Source organism: Chanodichthys erythropterus, chromosome 7 (genome assembly GCF_024489055.1).
Source record: "Chanodichthys erythropterus isolate Z2021 chromosome 7, ASM2448905v1, whole genome shotgun sequence".
NCBI lineage: Eukaryota > Metazoa > Chordata > Actinopteri > Cypriniformes > Xenocyprididae > Chanodichthys > Chanodichthys erythropterus.
The window spans coordinates 39,119,301-39,142,823 of NC_090227.1; the positions used below are offsets into that span (position 1 = coordinate 39,119,301).

The window sequence follows — 23,523 nt, forward strand, 5'->3', positions numbered from 1 at the left end:
TTAATTTTTAAAAACTTATAAACTTGAGTTCATCCATTGTCTTGACTATTTGTAAATTATTATATTATATTAAGACTATTAATATATATATATATATATATATATATATATATATATATATATATATATATATATAAATTATTATATTATATTAAGACTATTACTATAAGACTATTATATTTACTCACTACAGTGATGTGCCAAAGATAAAACATGCACTTTATCGACCACTTTTAATTTAACGAAAAATATTACACTGACATAATGATTTTTGTTCAGCATATCCTTTACGAAAATTAACATTTTTTTATAGTAAAAGTGTAGTAACCATGTTTTTTGACGGATTGATTAACATTTGTAGTTAAACACCATGGTTAAACTGGTTAGTGTAGCCAAAAACCGGTATATATTGACCGTGTTTTTTAATTGTATTTATTTATTTTTGTATAGGGATAGTATGTATAGCTCTCAACAGAAAGAAGGCAGTATCGTGAGGTTATTTTATTTGTTTATTATTCAATGTTTCAATCTGTTGTCTTTAATATTTCAATAAATAATATTTCTTTCTAAGTGTATTCATTTAAATACACAGTGTATTGTAAAATAATGGTTCATTTAAACCTGACAGTGACATATAAATAACATTAAGCTACAGCTAAACATAAAGCATTTTTGACGTAGCATAGGCAAAATATGCACAAACCGTGTCGTTTCTAAATATTGTCCGTTAAAACCATGTAACACTTAAAAATATCTTGTGGAAGTAATAGTAAACGAACCTATTCTTGACCGCGCTGTCTCTTTCTGTGGGTGAGGGAATCCCTTACACGTCATATTGCTTAGATACCGAAAACAAAAACACTGCTTTTGGACCATATATGGGCACCTACGTCAGCGGAACACCAGTAAGAGGAGGAGCCAGGACTCCCTACTTTACAATGCGTTCTCAGGCTTCATTCACAAGAAGAAGCGCTGCTGCCGAAACACCGTCCACTTTCTACTCCCGTTTGTAATAAACACATTCCGGATTATTTTTTTATGGATTTATAAATGCACATTTCACGCATTTCACGGATTGTACCACGGCCTGGGAAGTGTTATCCAAGGAGAGATTGGAATTTAGAAGTTTCCTCCAGCAGGGAACTGGATTGATGTCTTAATGCAACTATTTTGGAAAGAGACTAAGGGCATCTTGACGAAGACTCCAAGTAAAACTTGTTACGGTAGGTGACTTTAATATAAACACATATTTAAGTATAATGCACACGCGTTTCTCTTTCATAATGCATTATGGTTTACAAAAGCGAATAGTTGATGCCCTGACAATACGCTTCAGTGTGACTTGTGTTGGGTGACAGGTGACATCCCGTTCTCGCCGGGCACAGTAGGTGTTTCGGCTTCTCTCGGCTCCACCGGGGAGATGTATCAGGGGTTCCCTGGAGACCCCGACACCGGCTCCCGTGGAAGCTCATCTCCTTCTCTTGAATCTCAGTACTTGTCGTCCGTGGAATCCTTCGGGAGTCCGCCCACCACCAGCGCACCGCAAGTAAGTGCATTTAAACACATTTAAGCATCGCTTCAAAGAATTGTTTTGGTAAACATCACGGTAGCTGCGAGATTTGCTCGTTTCTGAGCGACGCTGCTAAGGGTGTGCATTTGCATTATTTCGAGTGTTTTTAAATGTGTTATAAAGTCTGAATAGAATACTGACAAGTCAGCATGCGCGCGGACTCAGGCCGGTAGCAACGTGGTAGGTTTACAGCACGCCGCGAAACAGATGACAGAGCTGTGGAACTCTCCGACGCTCGCACACGAAGCTCCGCCTCGCGCTCAGTTCTACAGCTCTCGCTTCTCAGACTTCGACGTGACGTCAATGCGTTCTATTTTGGAGTGTTACGTTGTGTTGCTAAGGGGAACACCGGGGGTGTGACGGGGGCGGAGGAACAGGGACGGGAGGGGCGACTCTAGGTCGATGATTGGCTGCGGCATTCTGCGTACGCTTTGGGTAACACGCTTTCATATGAATATTAATGAAACATGGACTCGCACTGGCATCAGTGGGCTTGTTTTTCTAAAAAAAAAGAGAGAGAGAAAGAAATAGTACTAATATAGAATTGTCTCCTAAATATGTTTTAATAGTTGTGCATAAGATAATTTTATTAAATGAGAAAATATTCGCAAAGTTTGTGCTTAGTTGTATTTAAACACCTCTTTGTCATTTTAGTGAAAATGATTTATTTTAATCAAACAGAATGCTATAAAAAAGCTCAGTTTTTCATATGTTTGTTTCTATTTTCATAATGTTTAGTCTATCTTTACATGAAGGCACTGGACATTTAGCTTTACAGCCAAAGTTATTTTCATATAATTAATATTTTGACTTAGGCTTCATTTTTACATTTTTATAGTTTCCACTTTAATTTTAAAGTTTTAGTAATTTTGCAGATTTTTCACATATATATATTTTTTTTTAACAAATATGTCTAGTTTTTTTTTATTATTAATTTTATTAGTTGTAGCTTAATTTATTTCATTTTATTTATTAGCATTTCAAGTTAAACTAAACAAAAATGAGAAAGTGTTACCTTCGCTGAAATAAAATAAGATTTACGTTTTACAGTTAATGATAATCCTGTTGAAAGCAAGTTGGTGAGGCCCGTAGTTTTATACTGCTTATGTTTTTCGGATTCCAGGAGTGTGTATCTGCCACTGGCGGGGTAGGGGTGGGTGGAGGGTCAACCGGCACCGGGGCAGGGGTGGACATGCCCAGCTCATTTGTACCCACAGTGACGGCCATCACCACCAGCCAGGATCTGCAGTGGATGGTGCAGCCCACTCTCATCTCCTCCGTGGCACCAGGGCAAAGCGCCTCGGGCTCCAGCACCATGACACAGCCTGTTGCCCTTGATCCTTATGACCTGCCAGGCCCAAGCTTTTCATCCCCTGGAAGCTTCACCCCACCAAGCTCTGATACTCCTGGCCCAGTGCGACAGTCTCGGAGCCGCCGTCGTGCACGGGATGAATCGGTGAGTGGGGGACCATGACGGCATGGTTAGTCATTTGATTCGAAAAGTCTAAAACAATCTTCAACACACTAATAAGATACTAAATGTGTTCTGTTCCCAGCTGACCCCTGAGGAGGAGGAGAAGAGACGTGTGAGACGAGAGAGAAATAAACTGGCCGCCGCTAAGTGTAGGAACCGACGGCGTGAGCTCACAGACAGGTTACAGTCGGTGAGCGATGCTGTACTCGCATATAATTACACATCCACAATATTTTATTCATGATAACAGATGAATGCAAAGGCTTCATAATTACTGGATTCATTACATGCCAACCTGCTTTTTACAATGACAGTTTGTAAATGATACACTAAAAAATGCTGGGTTAAAAACAACCCAGGTTGGGTTGAAAATGGACAAACCCAGCATTTGGGTTGTTTAAACCCAGCGGTTGGGTTAAATGTTTAACTATTGTTTAAAAGTTACTTAAAATGAACCCAAAGTATGTTGGAAATTAACATTTATTAATGTTTAATAAATGAACATTTATGAATAAGTTTAATTAATAATAATTAAACAATAAACATTTATTAAATTGCTTATTAACAAAAGCCCTTTAAGACAAGTCATTTAACTCAGCGGCCATCTTTGAAACACCTCTCAGGCATGCAAGTGCAGCTCCTATCGCTTCGAATGAGGTAACATCAAATTCTCCAAAGCTGTTTGCCAAGCTTTCATATTTTAAATCACCAATGAAATCTGACAACAACTGTCTCATAAATTATGTTTCTAAATGCTCAAAAAAACAGCATTTTTCAGGCTGGATGCGGGCTGGATGCATGGATTTCAGCTAATGCACAGTCCTAAGTACACGTTTCAGTTTCTAACGGCCGCTGCAGTGACGCGATGACTTTACCAATCAGCGATTGGCTCTTATTTAAAAGGAGGGTCTTATTCCGCCATATTGCGCGTTGCACTTTCTCCCATTCATAATAATACGAGTGCACCGTCTTTCTATATATAAAGTCTTTGTTATTAATAAAAGGTTCACCTTTTGATTATAATTGTTGCCTCTAGTAATTATGTCTGATTTTTAATTTTCAACCTATTTTGGGTTCATTTTAAGCCAGCCATATAGTAATGTTTAAACAATAGTTGAATTAAATAAAACCCAATCGCTGAGTTTGTCCAGTTTCAACCCAACTTGGGTTGTTTTTAACCCAGCATTTTTGAGAGTGTACCAACGCACATCTGCATTGTAATTAGAAATGGCTAATTTGAGCAAATATTAAATAAACCCACTGTAAATATATTGTCAAAAAAGTTTAGCAGTTTCGCAATTAAGAAAATGACGTTTATTGGGTTGTTGCTCTCTAAAACCATAGCAACATGTATTTCTGAAGTAGTTCTGAATGCTAAAGAGAAACCTTTGTTTTTGTCCTCATTTCATGCGATCATATAATCTCTGTCCCCTTGTGTCCTCCTCTTGTCTCTCCAACATAAGGAGACAGACATATTGGAGGAGGAGAAGGCCGAGCTAGAGGCCGAAATATCCGAGCTGCAAAAGGAGAAGGAGCGTCTTGAGTTTGTCCTGGTCGCCCACCAACCCGGCTGCAAAATTCCCTACCAGGACCAGCCTCCCGCGCCGCTGCCACTGCCGCTGCCGCAGACGTCCCCACAGGCGCCTTCCGTCTCCGTGGTGGGTTTGACTGTGAAGGAGGACACTTTCTACCTGCCGCCCGCCTACTCGTCCCACCACCACCACCACCACCACGTCCCGGTTTCACAGCCCACGCAGACTCAGCCGGCCCCAGCACAACAGCAGCAGCAGCAAGGGATGATGCAGGAGGTAGCCTTTTCTAGTTCTTTCTATGGGCAGGGCCAGCCGGCGCCGGACGGCCCGTGCCTTGTTGCCGACGGTGGCGGTAACCCTGACGCCGGCAGCTACATCCCCTCATACACATCTTCATTTGTGTTCACCTACCCAGAGGGAGCCTGCGGGGCCAGCGCTAACCAGCGAACCAGCAGCAGCGATCAGTCCTCTGATTCCCTGAACTCACCCTCGCTTCTTGCACTTTGAGAATCTCTCTGCCTCTGCTTGCCTATCGACAGCACCACATACGTACATACAAATTCATTTACGCATCTCAGACATTGTATCGATCGTTTACATTTAAGCCCTTCGATTTAAGGCCCAGATGCGTTAGTGTCTGAGTGACTTCATCAGATGATGTAAGTGTATATTAATTCACAATGAATTCAGGCTTAATATCAAGATGAGTCAGTAGCCCACACACACACACACACACACACACACACGCACACACTTAAATTGTCATAGACATTTAAATCCGTTTGACACATAACAATGCAAGCACATCAGCACACTCCCCCTTTTATCTTTTCTCGCTCCAGCTTACATTGGTGTACCATCTCCCTCCTTGTCTCTCTATCCACGCCAGGTGCCTGCTGTGTATTTGTCTAAGCAAAAAAAGGGGGCACGGAACTGCTTTGTGGGTTTTGTTTAGTTTTTCCATTGTTTTGGCCTACCTTGCAACCCTTTCTCTCTCCATCCAGTTCATCCACACCTCTTCTGACGTCTTCCTATGACAAAAGGACATGAACACACACTCTCTACCTATCTATCTTTCTTTGTTTCTCCCTCCGTTGTCCATCTCCACATCTGTTTCTCCTCTCTCCTGTCTTTATGTACCTCGGGTTCTTTCTGAAGCCTTCGGCCCCTGAGAGTCCGTTGGACCCTGAAAGCCCATGGAACCTTGACTGAGTGCCAGCCCACACCCCAACACCTCAAATCCCCTCGCACGGACCGGGCCACAGTGAGCAGACATCTAAACGAACCAGCCACAGCGCGCAGATCAAACGCCATCTCAGCACAGGCTAAAGGAACGGGACTCTTTATTCCTCCTCAGCACTGAGGATTTGATTTTGGATGAGCGGAGAAAATACATCGCTAGACTTTGGCAAGGCCAGCGGAGGAGCTTTGGCAAGCTTTTGGAATGTGGAGGTATGAGATGATGAGAGTATTCGCATCTCCCGCTGGTCTTCTGAGAGCTTTCACACCCTGTTACGCCCTTTCCCCTTTCTTGAGGGGTATGTTTGCTTGTTTCATTCTGTGTTTCAAAGATAGTATTAACTCAAAAGTGGCTTATCTGATGATCCCATATGAGAGTGGTTTGAAGAGCATTATAATGAGTGACCAAAAAAAAAAAAAAAAGGAAAAAAAGGACAACCTCTTGGTTTTGGATGAGTGGCCTCTGTGCTTCTTGACATAGTCCTTGAGTTGAGACCTCTAGGCTTTGATTGTGAATGGAAGCCACAGAGGACTACATGTCCAGTTGATTTCTTTCTTTAAGGGGGTTGTTGATGTTGGTTTTAAAATGGAAAAAGCACAAATGGCGGCTGCAGATGGAAGGAACTCGTAACGGTGGCCTACCTAAATGACGGGATGTGCTTTCGAATTTGAACCGTTTACTTTCCTGTGAATGTTTTTTGATGTTTTGAGTTACTGATTTTTCATTATGCTTTTTTGCTCTTGATTGTGCCGTTGCTGCCAAATGGAAGAATTTTGTGGGGCTTTTAGCTGCTCCTTCTATCTGTTACTGTTGTCTTACTGCAGTTATCACGAATATTGTTATTATGGTTATTATTATTATTATTATTTCATAGTTATCTCATGTTGGCAACTAAAAAGGCATGTTGTGCACTATGAACCTTTTTATGTCTAAAACTATATATATATATATATATAAATATATATATTATGTATGCATATATATACATATTCAGTGTATATATATATACAATGATTGTAATGTAATATATGAATGTTCAGAAAATGTTATTTTTGTCAACAAAGACAGATAGGGAGAGCTTGATGCACTTGGTTTTGATTTAAACATAGATATTTTTCTAAAAGAACAAAAAATATATTATAATAAACAATAATAGCCCCGCTTTCCCTTATGATATGAGAAGCATTGTCACTGCCTTTCATTGGAAACGTGTAATATGTACGATGACTGTATTGAAACTGTGGTGCACATATGTGTATCACAGGTTTGTGCTGTGCTTGATTTGTCAATGAGGTTGGTCCCACAGCCCTTGTTCATCAACCCCTGTGGACAAAACACACTGGACGCCAAAATATCTATAAATGCGTAAACAAATCAATAAATATGCTAAAGAAAAAAGAAGAAATGAATTGAGTGTCTCAATGTATTCTAGATGGGCATTTGATATTCAGCTGTGTTGTCCAGTGTGTGCTGTGTGCCCTTTGACTGTGTGTGTGTGTGTGTGTGTGTGTGTAATAGTCAGGGCTTGATGGACAACTTTAACCAGCCCTAATTGAGAGTTGTCAAAAGCGCTGTTGAGCGGATTCGTGAACACCTCTGATTGGCCATTGTGTTCACACACTCATCAGATATGTCTGTGATTGGGATCAACGCTTCAAAAACGTTGTAAATATACATCAAAGACGCTCTTCACCGAGCGCTTACCGTGCGTTCACACCGCCGGCGGCGAGAGCGTCAACATCCGCCTTGGCCGCCCTGCCAACAACGCTGTGCTGTTCGTTCAAACCGCCGCCGACGGGAGGGTCAAAGCAGAGCCAAAGTAAATGACAAGTCGCGTCAACCAATCGGAAGCCTCTCAAGCGAGGACCTCTACATTCTAATTGGTTGCCGCCGAACCGCGTCATAGCTCATTACCATAAAGTTAACCTGATTTCAACTCTCCTCGCCGCCCTCACCGTCCAAGACGCGCCGCCGGCTCTCATTGAAAATGAATGACTAGCGTCACTTTGACGCACTCGCCGCCGGCGGTGTGAACACACAGTTACACAGATACACACAGGCATCTATCAGCGGACAGCTCCCGCTTTCGAATTCAAATGCTCCCGTGCGTTGATCATTGTAGCCAATCACAGACGTATATGTTGAGCATGTGAACACAATGGCCAATCAGAGGTGTTCGCTTAACAGCACTCAAAGCGTCACATTTTTAACATGTCAGTACTGACTTGGTATTGAAATCGGAATATAGATTGGAAGTATTTTTTAAAAACAGTCGAGGTCCATTGCTCTTTTTGACTTTGGCTTCTTTATCTGCAGTATTTTATGGGGTGGAAACAAGTATATTTGTACAGTTGTTTAAATCGAAATGCCTTTTCGTGAAACATTTATACACACAAGTGCACCATTGTCTTGTTGGTCGAATTTAGACCCAGAGTTTCAAATATAAGCAGAGAGAGCTCTTTTCAACAGAGCCATTTGATGAAATTACGTTGAATTATGGCATCTCAAAGAGTGACGTAATGAAGGCAGAGCTTTGATTTCACAAAGAGGGACATGATATGATATCAGAAAGCACATTGTCAAACAGCTCCATGTTTAACTTTTCTTCAAAAGACTTTATTGTGTGTCACAACAGTTTTATGTTGTTTGGATCTTTCAGCTGTTGGTGCTTTTGCCACTCCTACACCAAAACATATTGTTACTGTATCTTTACAAATATGATCTGACTCTGATATTATAGCAGAAGGAGATGTTGGTTAAATGATGCAGTATCAGTGACTCTGTGGTCTTCCACTTTGCAGAAAGTCCTTGTTTAGATTCAGCTGCACAATCGTGTTTTAGATCATCCTAGGTATTTTCAAATTCACAGTGCTTTGGTGCAATGCAATATTTCAGATACTCTAGGAAAACCATGTAGCAAATCAACTGAACTGTATGATAAAAGTCATTTCTGATGCTACAGTGTCACAGTGAAGATTTGAGACAATTGGTTTTGTCTTTCCAGTTTACCTTGTGTATCATTTACTCTGCTGAGACCTCAGTGATGGGAGGGTTATGCATTATGAGGATGTAAAACGTCAGTGCCATTTTGCGCTTAGTGGGCATTGATTGATTGGTGAACTGTTTCACTTTCTAATGCACATTTTAAGATTGCCTTCAGTATGAATAGAGTGGAATCTAAGAGATCATAGTCTAATGTTACACAATTTAAAAGAAAGAGGGCTGACCTATTTCTCATACATCATCTTTTTGAAGGGAAATGAAAGTTAGATGTAATAAGAATCATCACAAAACTGAAGATAATATGGTGCTTTTTCAATACTGTTTGTCTTTGTATATTCTTGACCAAGAAAAAGTGTCGTTGGAGATTTGAGGTTGTGAGTTTAGGACATTCAAGAGTGCTTTACGGAGTGTTTTCAGAGTTCTCATATTGAACAGCATATTTAATACATACTGAACAACCCTTGTGAATTATATAATCCGTCGTTCTACATTCTTTCTCTTTTCACCCTTTCTCCGTTATGCTATATTTCTAGCCCTTTAATGAATGGAGAAGGACATTTCATATTGTTAGACTGTGAAATCTTGGTGTACTGTCCTATCTTAATATCTTTGTATGATGTCCAATTTTTCTTGTAAAGGAAATGTCTACAAAATAAACATATTCACAAAGACTTTCTATCTGTACTTTTTAAAAACATATTATAATATTAATTTTTCACAGTATAAATTGAATCATTATATATAGGTGCCTTTGGATGCCCATTTTTGGATGGGGTCACTTGCACGGGGATGTTTATATTTTGGGGTCTGTGGCATCTGAAAACAAACTCTCAAACAAGGATATATGATATTAAAGGGTTAGTAAATAATACATTTCTGTCATTAATTACCCACCCTCATGGCATCCCAAACCCGTAAGACATTCGTCAGAACACAAATTGTTAAGATAAAACAAAAATAATGACTTTATTTAACAATTTGGTCATACACAGTTGATGTAGTGAACGCAGTGCAGGCTTCCATGTTTATGTATGCACATGAGTATTAGAATTCCAGCAGTGTAGACACTGCTAAGTGTATTACTGCCCTCCACAGGTCAAAGTTTGAACTAAATTATCATATACAATATGCTAGTGCAAGTATATAACAATTAGTTCAAACTTTAACCTGTGGAGGGCAGCATTACACTTAGCAGTGTCTACACTGCTGGAATTTTAATAGAGAAGAAGAAGAAGATAGCTAGTTCAAGACGAGCGTCTATGGTTAAAACGTATATAATTTTTAATTTAATGAGCGATGGTTTCTCTAGATAAGACCCTTATTTCTCGTCTGGGATCATGTAAAACGCTTTAAAGCTGCAATGAAACTGTAATTTTGACCTTCAACTGTTTGGGCTCCATTGAAGTCCACTATATGGAGAAAAATCCTGGAATGTTTTCATCAAAAACCTTAATTTGTTTTCGACTGAAGAAAGAAAGACATGAACATCTTCGATGACATGTGGGTGAGTAAATTATAAGGAAATTTTAATTTGAAAGTGAACTAATCCTTTAAGGTTTTGCGACGACGCGAGGGTGAGTACATAAGACAGAAATTTTATTTTTGGGTGAACTAACCCTTTAATGAGCTTTTAACGCCCTCTACTGGATATAATAGAAACAGCACATTGAGGTATAAAATCAGAGGAATAGTTCACCCAAAAATTACAGTATTATCATGATTTATTAACCCTTATGTTGCTTATAAACCCGTTAGACTTTCTTATGTGAAAATTAAAAATAGATGAGTAAGACAGAATGACACCGTTAACATTTGCATTGCATCTCTTTTCCATATAATGAATGGCGATTAAGGTTGTCATGGAAAATTCCGTTTAATAACAGCCTTCCAGTTGTAACAGTAATTACACTCAAATTGACCCACTGGAGCAACTAAATGTTAAATAAAACATGTTTTGGAGCCAGTGATTGCTCAGTTCATTCGGAACATTCCGGTCAGCCGATTTGTTCCGAAGACGGAGAGGATGTTACGTCACAAGATTTCCGCAACGCGTCGGTTTTTCCCTGGGAAGATGGCGACCGTCACAACAGGTAAGAGAAAGAAATGACCCTTATGTCTGGAATTTGGTCACTATACAGGTACATGAGGTGGCTTAAATTAATATTTAGCTTTCTGTGGTGAGACTTTAATAGGAGATTATTTACGTTTGGTCTTCACGAAGGGCTAAAGCGCCAAACAGCGGCTGGCTTCAATGAATCAGGCCCCGCGTTGCAATACTATTGTCTCTTTTTTTACACGACAACATTGTTATTAATATACTGTTTTTATCCCACGCACTTGCTTCAATATGTCATATTAGCAAATAGAGTGAAATGTTTGTGTTGTATTATTCTAAAGTCATTTTGAGTGGTATTACTGTATGTGAACGTGTTTATAGAGCAATCCCCTTAAAATAATTGTTTTTCTGTATGTGTAAGTAAGAATTATTTTGATCCTCCGCTAAAAAAAATAATAAACTGGTTTGTTTCGCTTATCTAGTCTCCCTGCCTAGTGAGGTTGGCCTGATTTATGAAGGATTTTGGCACCTTTTCAGTTGTGAGGCCAGTTTGCTGACCAGCCAGTCTTTGAGATCAACTAAGACCATTTTAGGCATTTTAAAGCAGTTTTTCAGCCGAGTTTAGACTTGTTAGAATATACTCTAGTGTGGACCAGTAATACGACTGACACACTGAACACTGAAAACTTCTCACTTCTTATAGTTATATAAATTAATTTGACTATATCAATGCAGCTAGTTTTGTTAAAGGGATAGTTTACCCAAAAATGAGAATTGTCATTATTTGCTCACCCCTCAAGTTGTTCAAAACCTGTATGATTTTCTTTATCCTGCTGAAAACAAAATAAGAATTTATATGCATATATGAATATATTATGAAGAATATGTTTATATGCGCATATGGATATATTTTGAAGAATGTGGTAAACAAACAGTTGATGGACCCCATTGACTTCCATAATATGGAAAAAAAATACTATGGAAGTCAATGGGGTCCCATCAGTTGACCCTTCGCAAAGACCTGCCCCACTTAGTTACTGTTCTCCGACAAGCCATGGCGCTGTGCCACACGCAGTGAAAAATGCATCGCAAAGTAAAGAGGACACTGACAAGACAGAGCAGGTTACTTATGATATGAAACAAAGTCCCAGCTTTCAAGTTGTGTAATTTTTTTTAAAGGAACACTCCATTTTTTTTTTTTTTTTTTAAATAGGCTCATTTTCCAACTCCCCTAGAGTTAAACAGTTGAGTTTTAGGCTGTTTCTCAATATGCGTTCTTCAGCGATCTTGCGTCCTTGTGTTCTTGCTTTACGTCATCATCAACCGTCGAAGTTCATTCCAGTACTCAAGAACGGAGGACGCATGAAAGTACCCGGATGTGTTCTTGATATCGAGGATGCATCGAATGCAAACTTGAGGGAATCGAACCGTTAAAAATCCCAGAAGACGCTGCGGCGGTCGACGTACGGAAGCCTGTAAGCTTTGAATTTCTTGTGAGATTCCAGCTACAAGCTCGCAAATACGTGACGGCTCGTGAAAGTAAACTGTTTGTTTTGCTTAATTTTAATAAAATGATAACCTGAAGAAAGCCAGTATTTTTATTGACATATAAAAAATAATCTTAACATTGACAAAGCATAACAGCCAAAGGCTACTCATTTTCATAAATACACGCGGTGACATAAAAAGATAATTATATGAAAACAATGTCTATAATTATATGAAATATTTTTTTTGAACAGGTTATGACATCTGTTTGTGATGTTATGTTGTATTTACTGTGCATTAGCCACTTATAATATGCTGGGACGGTCAGTTGGTCAGTTGAGCAACAAGATCGAAGCACATCTCAATTCTCAAATGATGCGTTCTCTGTCCTCGCGTCCTTCCGAGATCGTTCTTTCAAGGTCGCCTGGCAAGACCGGACTCCACGAGAACGCAAGTCCGTTCTCTGCGTTCTTGGAATTGAGAAATAGCCTTACTGTTTTCGAATCCATTTAGCCGATCTCCGGGTCTGGCGGTACCACTTTTAGCATAGCTTAGCATAGTTCATTGAATCTGATTAGACCGTTAGCATCGTGCTAAAAAATGACCAAAGGGTTACAGTAGTTTTCCTGTTTAAAACTTGACTGTAGTTACATCATGTACTAAGACTGACGGAAAATCAAAAGTTGCGATTTTCTAGGCCGATATGGCTAGGAACTATACTCTCATTCTGGCACAATGATATTACGCAGCGTCTCTCACAAATGTCTCCATGGTTGCAAGGCACGCTCTCTGTCACAGCCGCTGCATAATATCATTGCGCCTGCCATGGTAAGGCAGCAAAGTTCCTTGATTATTACGCCGGAACGAGAGTACAGTTCCTAGCCATATGGGCTCTAAAATTTAACTCTAGGGGAACTGGAAAATGAGCCTATTTTTTTAAAAAAAGGGGAATGTTCCTTTAAGAAATTCGAACAATAAAAAATGTTTATTTTATTTAACCAGGAAGTCTCATTGAGGTTTAAAATCTCTTTTACAAGAGAGACCTGGCCAAGGTAACAGCCAGTTTTGTGGCTCTTTAATGTGTCGTGACAGATTGCTGTAGCGGCTTGTGAACCGATCATCTCTTCCTACTAGTTAATTTATAGCATCAAATACACATGAATGAACATGAGATGGAATGTTGTTTCAAATGCGGAAAGACGTCAGTACACACCATTTTTCAAGTTCAAGTCCACTGAGGTTAATCTAACTCCTGACTGCTTTGTTGGACAAAATGGCAGATTTGGTGTCTTGATTGGTTAGATCCCTTGTCAGTCAAACTCTCGGCGAAGGGTCAATTGTCTAGTTACCAACATTCTTCAAAATATTATCTTTTGTGTTTGGCAGAAGAACGAAATTCATACAGGTTTGGAACAACTTGAGGGTGAGTAAATGATGACAGAATTTTAATTTTTGGGTGAACTATCCCTTTAAGCTTGTGAACGGCCTTGAGCAGGAGAATTCAGTTACCGACAAGTCTCACAACTTTAAAAATAACACCCATGCAGCTGCTCTGGCTGACCATGTGTTCTTTGTCATGCATGTCCCATATGCTGCTGACCTCTTCTCCATGTGGAGTGTGGTCTGCACTAATTTTCTGATTACCTCATAGAATAGATTTTCTAGGCCTATTTTATACCTTTATGAATGAGGGTGTATTTCCATAACCATATGAAAATAGTGTCATCCAATTAATTCCAAATATGCATATTAAAATAAATTCTCAATCTATGGAATTATAGTTATTAATGTTGCTGAAAAAAAAAAAAACTGAATATCAAAATTGCTTTTTTTTTTTAAATAAAAATTTATCTATACATTCAACAACACTTTCCTTAATCTGACAGCGGCCATATCTAAAAGCTAACAGAGGCTAATCCATGCTAAACAATAAGATAATTTAATAATGCTGATTGCTTTAATTTAAATTTATAGTTCTTTGTAACATAAAAAGAATGCACACATTTCTCATTAGATGCATCCCAGTTTACATACTTATGCACGATTCTATGCCGTTTTGTAGTATAAATAGTGCAAGTAGTGTTCACACTGAAAATTTGAAAAAACAAAACAAAGTGCACTTAGTGTGAAACGTTGGACGCTTCATGCACTTAAAGGTGCAATGTGTAAATTTTAGGAGGATCTATTGACAGAAATGCAATATGATATATACGTTTTCATATAAAATGTTTTCAGTGGTGTATAAAGACCTTACATAATGAACCGTTATGTTTTTATTTCCTTAGAATGAGCCATTTCTATCTACATACACATTTTGTGCCGGCATGTTTCTACAGTAGCCCTAAACAGACAAACCGCTTTACAGAGCGTGATTGCTTGATTGGCTATTCTCTGCTGTCTCAGACAATGACATCTTTGTCCCCTGTTGGCCACCGTAGCTTCTCTATATTGCAATTTGCAGCCTCTCTGCTAGATGCCACTAAAATTTGCACGCTGCACCTTTAACTGTTGCAGTTTTCCTGACGTAGTTGAGGGGGAGGTGCTATATCAGACTCAGATTTTGAATGATAAAATAACCTTATAAAATTCTTTCACTACACAGTGAAGTGCATAGTGTGTCATTTGAGACCACTTTTAAATTCAAAATGTTAGGTATTCTCATAATGCATATGATAACTGTTTTCTTTGGTACTTTAGCCACCTCAGAATGGATCCAGTTCTTCAAAGATGCTGGGATCCCTCCTGGACTGGCTGTCAACTATGCTGTGTCATTTGTTGATAACAGGTAAAAACAGATGATTGCCTTTTAATGTAGTAATCGTATGCAAATAAACATGAACTGTTCATCTGTACTGTTCCTGTTGGGGAAAGTAATGTTACAATATTGCGTTACCCCCCCTAAAAAGTAACTGTTACTTAGTTACTTTTATGGAAAGTAATGTTACATTATGTTTGCATTACTTTTTCTCCTGTGCTGGGTTTGCTTGTTGTTGTTTTTTTTTATAACAACAACAGAAAAGTTTTATTTTTGGCAAATGTTAAGGCCCTTTCACACCAAAAGTGAAATGAATAATCCTCAGGCTGAAGGAAATGCAAATTCATGCCTTTACAGTAGAGGGCGCAGCTCAAACAAACCTTTTAGCTGCACTGCCATTCTGGATTGCAGGAGAAGAAAGTTTAACACTCTTATGCAGGGTACACACTAAAGTATTTTCAAAATGTGAGAGATCACAAACATGAGGACAAATAATCCAAGATTTAACCATTTTGCGCCTATAGTGTGTGGTGTGGATGTGGTGTGCCTCTGCTTTTTCTCCTGAGCAGATTGTCACTCTTAACACTCCTCACACCACAGAAACATCTGATAAGATAATCTGTAGAACCATCAAGATAATCGGGACATTACCTAGGATTGTCAGAAAATGAAAAAAATTGGCCCAAAATCAGCCCGATTACCCAGCATGTCATTTTTCAGTATGGTTGAATTGGATCGTTGAACATTACCATATTTAGTTATTGCTGGTTTGCATAATGATCTGAGTTTGCATTTCATTTTTTTTATTCATATTGAGGAATACTGAATCTCTTTTTGTGAGATGAGATGAGTAAAAGCATGCTCACATTTAGTCTAGATCTACAATAACCATCATGTTCACACACAACGCCTCTGCCGTTACTCCTGATTTCTCTCAACATGAGGACAGGAGAGCTGTCGGTCAATAAATGGGAAAACAATGTAACTTGCATTACTTAAAGTTAAGTTTAAAAGTAAAATTTAAAAGTAATGTGCTACTTTATTAGTTACTTGAAAAAAGTAATCTGATTACGTAACTTGCATTACTTGTAATGCATTACCCCCCCAAACTGCCTGTTATTAAGAGAATATTCAGCAAAAGATCTCAGCCTGCTTGTGTATGCTTTGTTTTCTGGATTTTTTTCACCATTTTGAGCTGTCCGGATTTGCTCTGAAATGTGAACAAACCGCATTCTGAACAACAGGTAGCACAATTGGATGCTGTGAATGTCTCGAAAAAGTAACTTCAACTGCTTTTTTTCTGTCCAGGATTCAGAAAAACATGCTCATGGACCTCAGTAAAGAAATAATGATGGACTTGGGAATCACAGTCATCGGGGACATCATAGCTATTCTCAAACATGCAAAGCATGTGTATAGACAGGTGGGTGAAAATGTTGGATTAGGGTGTAAAGGTTTCAAAAAGTGAAATGTCTATTAGTGAAACCCTAATTAATTTGCCAATATTTTGCCAATTTTATTATTGAATTTGATTACTTGGCAGGTTAACTTAAAGGAACACTCCACTTTTTTTGAAAATAGGCTCATTTTCCAACTCCCCTAGAGTTAAACAGTTGAGTTTTACCGTTTTCGAATCCATTCAGTCGATCTCCGGTTCTGGCGGTACCACTTTTAGCATAGCTTAGCATTGTTCATTGAATCTGATTAGACCGTTAGCATCGTGCTTAAAAATGACTAAAGAGTTTTGATATTTTTCCTATTTAAAACTTGACTCTTCTGTAGTTAAATCGTGTACTAAGACCGACAGAAAATGAAAATCGAGCTGAATGGATTCGAAAACGGTAAAACTCAACCGTTTAACTCTAGGGGAGTTGGAAAATGAGCCTATTTTCAAAAAAAGTGGAGTGTTCCTTTAAGTGTTCCAATAATATAGAGGAATATTTATAAATTGACATTTTTTTTTAAATGTGAATTTTGAAAAATTATGAATAAAATAAAGTAATATGATATCAGCAGCCCTTATCTCTAAATATTGGTATCAATATTTGTTGACCACTGAAAGTTGGCATGCTTCATTATTCTAAAATGTGAACTACTCTTCCTTCCTCTTAATACAGGATATGTGTAAAATGACAACTGAGGCCATTTCGTCTGGACAAACTAGTGTACAGGCTGAACTGAGACGTACTGCTAACACTCGTAAGTATTTAAAGTATCAAGCTGTTTTCATACACTTGTTCCTCATGTCCTTAATTTACAGTTTCCCTGCAGTTCTTTACTGGTTGCTCATACAGGGAGTGATTTATCTTTGTCTGAGTGGGCTGAAGCTGTAGCTCTGGTAATGTTCATGTTGCTCTGACAGCTGCCACACGCATGATCGCCAATGCTCTGAGTCGGGACTCCCCACCAAGCACTCCTGCTCGGCGCCCTGACAACCGAATATCAGTGACGGTCTCCAACGCCAGTGCCAAAACAGGTGCCTGTGATTGAACTTTATTGTAGATGAGTAGAGATGTCAGTGAATACACACTGCTAGTCTTTAACTGCTCAGATTACAGGACACAACAATAGTATATATAATTTATATATTTATTGTATACACTATTGTTCAAAAAATTGGGGTTGGTAAGAATTTTTTTAATAGAAGTCCATTATGTTCACCAAAGATGCATTTAATTGATCAAAATACAGTAAAAACAGTAATATTGTGGAAATACTAGTATAATTTATAATAACTGTTTTCCATTTTAATACTGTAAAATGTAATTTATTCCTGTGATCAAAGTTAAATTTTCAGCATCATTACTCCAGTTTTCAGTATCACATGATCCTTCAGATATTATTCTAATATACTATACTGATTTGATGCTCAAGAAACATTTCTTATTATTATTATTGTTAAAAAAATGCTGTTTTTTTGTTGATGAATCCTGAAAATTAAAGTTGAAACAGCATTTATTTGAAAACTTGAAATAGAAACATTGTGTAATGTAAAGGTTTTACTGTCACTTTGGACAATTTAATGCATCTTTCTTTCTTTCTTTCTTTCTTTCTTTCTTTCTTTCTTTCTTTCTTTCTTTCTTTCAAAATGTACTGACCCCAAGCCTTTGAACAGTAGAGTACATGAATTTGAACTATCTCTTTAAATGAAATGGGATGATTTAAAACTTTCCCAGTTTTAGTTCCCAGCAAGCCAGCAGAAGAAAATGGGTTGCAAGTGAAGCGCCGGCGAGTCACTAGAGAAATGGAGGGAAAATATATCATAAACATGCCAAAAGGCACTACAGATCGCACTCGACGCATCCTGGCACAGCAGGCCAAGAAAGGTGCTCTGACATAGTGTATTTGTTGAGGCTTCAAGCTTGCATGATATTGCTGTAATTTGAAGTATTGAGAATAGACATGCCTAACAGAAAATATGCAGTTAATACAGATGAGATTGATTAAATCTTGTCATCTCTCCTTTCATTGCCACAGCCAAGGTTTTAAAACGTACTTCAGTGTTTGACAGACTTGGGGCAGAGTCCAAGACTGACACCATCTCAGCCAATAAGGTGAGAAATTGTATTGTTTATGCCCATCAGATAAACAAGACAATCGTTTTCTTTTTATTACGCACATTGTTTAATGACTCCATAACTTTGTGTAATGTTAACTTAGTTAACGTTAGTTGATTTTGTTTTTTTAGGTAATTTGTTTTTACATCATTGCTAAATGTTAAAGGAGCTATATGTAAGAATTTTCATTTATTAATCACTGTTTTATTGCCAATGTGTGAACAGCTTGTAACAAAGCTTTAAATAAAAGACCTTCCCCGACATCTTATGTTGTCTATGAAAGCCTGTAGACTGATTTTTATGTGACAGTTACACACGCTCCCAAGAGCCTCTCTTCCGTTCAATGACACATGAAATGAATGTTTTTACAGTGTTCAGGATTATGCTGAAAGAGCCATTCTGTACTGTGGTGTCCATGTGTCATGCAAAGAAAAAGGATTCATTCAAACTATAGTCTCACATAGCCTGATCTATAGTTTATGGTCTCAAATATACTTTATAATCAAACTATCATAACAGTGAAATTTTAAAAGAAAGCACGCAGCACATACATATTCATCTAAACGTCGGTCTCAGTAGCGTGGATGGCACCAGGATGTTTAACTATATTGCTGTAAAGGTGTTTCCAACTTTTTTACCTCTAAAAAAAAGAACGAAAGAACTGTGAGTATATTGTCATTTGTATGTTAATTGTGCACGAGCAGTGAGGTTCTGGCTGCAGGACATTTAACAGCCACCGATATCTAATCAATATCTAATCTGATATTACTCTTTGACAAAGGTCTGATTTCTGAGAGTCTCACAGAGAAGGCAATACAACTATATATTTGCGCTCGTTTCATTTATGTAGTTTACACTTCACACACACGTTATTATAGCGTAGTGATTTTAGAGGTTTATGTATAATGTCGTGCTATCCCCTGGCTCACCTGCTATCCAGCAAACACAAGGAATGACTGTGCCGAATATTTTCAGTACGTGCCTTCCCGAACAAGGTATTCAGAAAAGTGTTATTTGTTGTTTGTTTCCCAATGCGTTAACTGATGTGAACTAATTATAAAGGGTGGCAAATAATAACTCTTCTTTATCGTTGTCTTCCTGTCTTTTTTTGTCGTGCAGCAGCCAACGGGTGTGTTTAGCCGACTGGGCGAAGCAGAGGAGGAAGAAGAGGCTGGAGTGAAGACCAATGATATCACTGACTCCTTAGAGGACAATGACAGCGACGATGAAGGCTCGGTGCTGCAGTATGCCGGCGTCCTCAAACGACCACCACCTTTTTCTAAAAAAGAGACTCTAACCACCAAATCTAAGCCCTTCACTCTGCGTCGACTTGGCGCCAAGTACAAACTCCCCCCATCTGAAGGCCCACCACCTATCTCCTCTACCTCCTCCTCCAGCCAGGAGGGGACACCCAAACTGGGTGTACTGCAGAGACTGGGAAAGGCCCCCTCAGTCAAACCTACCTCCTCGACCCCTCTAGTCATTCAGCCCCCAGACACTCAGGACAGTCGAGTCACGAGCAGCAGAAGCAAAGCCCAGGGCAGCTTCGCTCTGGCCAGCCCTAAGGTCAGTAGCAGCACAGGTGACACTCACGGGGCTCAGATGGACGCTGGGGCAGTCAGTGTATTCAAGAGACTGGGCACCCGGAAAACCTAATGCCAAGAAAACTGAAAAGGGCACCCCTTTTTATCCAGCTTGCCTCTTTTATAACCTAAAACCCACCTGAATTTTTATTTGAGAGAGTGGAGGACCACCCTTGATGGATTGGGAAGTCAATATGCTGTACCTCATGAAGTGTTATGATTATGATATTAGGGGTCAAAAAAGGGACGACTGCAATATGTTAAATGTCCATGTGTGGACATACTGTTGTCATTATGTTTGGTAATGGGAATCCAGCTCTCCTACTTTGATAGCTACTCTCCTGCGCCCCTGTGAGTGAAACGTCTTTCCACATTAAATGGGTTTGTAATGAAGATTTTATAATGCATGACGCCCAGCATCAAATGCTCGAAATATCCATTTTTCCCACTACAGTAGCCAAGAGACGTAAGTGAAAGCATGTGCTGTTTACCACAAACACCTCAGCTTACCGACGACTCTGTGAAGTAAGCTCATATTCAACCATCCTCTTACCTCCTCCTGTTTTTAGAGAGATAGTTCACCTAAAAATGATTATTGTCATCATTTACTCACCCTCATGTCGTGACTTACTTTCTTATGTAGTGGACATTAAAATGATTTGGTTACCAACATTCCTCAAAATATTTTCTTTTGTGTTCTGCAGAAGAAAGTAAGTCATATAGGTTTGGACATGAGGGTGAGTAAATAACACAATTATGCTTTTTTTGGTGACCTCTCCCTTTAACTTAAAGGATCGTAAAAGCCTTTTTAATGGCTTAAAACTGCACACGTGAGCATTGCCATTAATGCGCCTTAACCTGTGGTCACACTAGACTTTACAAAATGAATAAAATTCAACAATTAACAAGTAATATATATATATAAGTGCTGCCAAAACAATTAATCGTGATTAATCGCACCCAAAATAAGTTTTTTACATAATATATGTGTGTACATTTTATGTATGTACAAATACACATATATGCATGTATATATTGAACAAAAATATATTTATTTATAAAATATTTACATATGTAAACATTTCTTAAATATATACATGTGTATTTTTATATGTACATAATAAATATACAGATTTATGGATGCGATTAATCGCAATTAATCTTTTGACAACACTTATATATATATACTTTCCTGCAGTGCTGCAAAGTTTGTGTTTTATTGCAATCAGCTAAGAGATCATGCCGTGACATATCATTCTTCTTTCGGTAACATGTCTTCACGATACAAATTTGCAGGTCAGAGTTCACCAAAATTGGGCATTTGAATGCCACAGAATGCAAAACTTCTCCAACATTTGCATGCATTTGAATAGTAATTAAGTGTCATGTGACCCCCCCCCCCCCCCATGACCACAACTGTTACTTTGCTTGAAGACCCAAAATCATGATCAGTGTGTAAAAGAGTCTTTGCTATCAAATTTCCACATTTGAAATGCCATACTTAGGCAGAGCAAATATAACATTGGTAATAGCATGCTGTTGCCAAGCAACACACGTGGAGGTGGACCCTTGTGTATTGTGTATGTTTTCACCCCGTTATACTGTTGACTACAGTATCCACTAATCATCCTGTTGTAATAGGTATTCCCCTTCACTTTCTGTGTTTTACATCATGTTTCTTCTGTTTTTATAAATGTTTTAATTTGATGCATCTCATATGCAGAATTTCTAAGTTAGGTTATGTTTAAGGAATAATAACTGGAAAACATTTTAACTGGGTAAGTTTATGAAATATTGATGAAGATTATTTGTCTTGGGAATGGATTGAATATAAAAAGACGAAACGGAAAAACCTTGAATTGCTTTTTATTTTTCAAATGCTGTATGAAGTGGATTAACTTGAACTGGGTTTATATTTATCATGTTTATTATTGTCTCAATGGTTTGAAGGGCCGTCATTATAATCCTATCTAAATTTGAGTGCATTTCACAAATGGATGAAACTGATCTGCACAATATATGTTTGAAAGTGGTTAAGATGAAAGATTTATTTCCATTTTTGTGGTTGTGGAGCAAGTTGATGAATGAAGGTCTGCAATAGTATAAATTATCTTCTGTGAACCAGCATCAATATCCTGAAATTTTACATTTAAGACTTTTACAGCATAATTAGTTTGATAAAGAAGGTCACTTTACAGAGATAATGACAATTATTTTTATTAGTCCTAGTTTCTCCCAAATGATAGATGAGTTGAAACTGATGAGCTTGCAACAAAACATTGCGCTGAACTGCCTTTAATACATGCACTAGTAAATGACATAGATGGTGAGGACCGCACCAGCTTTTGTGTCTCTAGTGTTGTAAAAGGACTTGAGCCGTTCAACATTTGTCTCTTAATGCTGACTTTGTTTTCAATTAGGCTGTTATTAATTATAATGTAACTACACAAGATTTACTTGTATATTTATGTTGTTTTTAATAGATGAAAACAAAGTAATAGTATCTTTTTAATGCTTCTGGGTAGCTGGGTAGTAACTGATTACATGTAATCTACATACTCAAATTCCAAAAGTGAAGTACTTGTAATTAGATTACATTTTAGATTACGTTTTAAAGTACTCGTAATCAGACTACAGTTACTTTTCTATTGATTACGATTACATGTCACTTCTACAATTGTCTGTGGGCTGGCTGACTGACTAACTTATTCATAGTTAATTCATTTTATTTTTGTTATATTTTCCTACAAGAAAAGTCTGCTTATATACATTCAGAAGTTCTTCCAGGTTTGTGCAATTGCCACTACCAGCCACTAGTTATGTGAGTATAACTGAAAACTGAGACCAAAACCAATTTCTCAACAATCAGCTCCTGATGAACATATTAATTATTATTTGAATTAATACAGTGGCCCGGTTTCACAGACAGGGCTTAGACTAAGCCAGGATTAGGCCTTGGGGTTCAATAAGGGTATTTAAGTAGACAAACAATGGCACTGACATATTTTAAGGTATTAGGTTGCTATCAGTGAAGACGGCTCAAACATGCATTTCAGTCCAGGACAAAACTTGACTAACTTGTCTGTGAAATGGGGAGTGAGTCATCGAACCTTATTAGGCTACTGTCTCTGGAAGGATTTTGTCTTTCAAACACATTAAAATGTACAATTTCATGTCATTTCATATTAACATGCAATGCAGGGATTCCCTAACTTTTTTGGCAGCTGAAACTCTTTTTCCTAATATATTTAAAGTAAGCCCTTAG

The 23,523-nt window shown here is 38.2% G+C and overlaps 2 protein-coding genes across 9 annotated transcripts; both read left to right on the forward strand.

Moving 5' to 3' along the window:
* The first annotated feature begins 976 nt into the window (after positions 1-976).
* Positions 977-9,454, forward strand: fosb (FBJ murine osteosarcoma viral oncogene homolog B). 4 transcript variants are annotated; one of them, XM_067390514.1, is made up of 6 exons: positions 977-1,223; positions 1,359-1,546; positions 2,694-3,026; positions 3,127-3,234; positions 4,508-4,852; positions 4,992-9,454. In XM_067390514.1, exons 1-6 carry the CDS (start codon positions 1,160-1,162, stop codon positions 5,055-5,057), a joined length of 1,104 nt encoding a protein of 367 aa, XP_067246615.1. In that variant the 5' UTR covers positions 977-1,159; the 3' UTR covers positions 5,058-9,454. The 4 variants fall into 4 exon arrangements, with proteins under 4 accessions (XP_067246615.1, XP_067246616.1, XP_067246614.1 ...); XM_067390515.1 differs by having other exon boundaries at positions 5,735-9,454; XM_067390513.1 differs by having other exon boundaries at positions 4,508-9,454.
* A 1,391-nt stretch (positions 9,455-10,845) lies between these two features.
* c7h19orf47 (chromosome 7 C19orf47 homolog) lies at positions 10,846-22,282 on the forward strand. 5 transcript variants are annotated; one of them, XM_067390519.1, is made up of 8 exons: positions 10,846-10,909; positions 15,061-15,148; positions 16,427-16,541; positions 17,236-17,317; positions 17,481-17,594; positions 18,295-18,444; positions 18,596-18,672; positions 19,795-22,277. In XM_067390519.1, exons 1-8 carry the CDS (start codon positions 10,891-10,893, stop codon positions 20,329-20,331), a joined length of 1,182 nt encoding a protein of 393 aa, XP_067246620.1. In that variant the 5' UTR covers positions 10,846-10,890; the 3' UTR covers positions 20,332-22,277. The 5 variants fall into 5 exon arrangements, with proteins under 5 accessions (XP_067246620.1, XP_067246621.1, XP_067246618.1 ...); XM_067390520.1 differs by having other exon boundaries at positions 18,301-18,444; XM_067390517.1 differs by lacking the exon at positions 10,846-10,909 and having other exon boundaries at positions 15,033-15,148; positions 19,795-22,282.
* Positions 22,283-23,523: the final 1,241 nt, after the last annotated feature.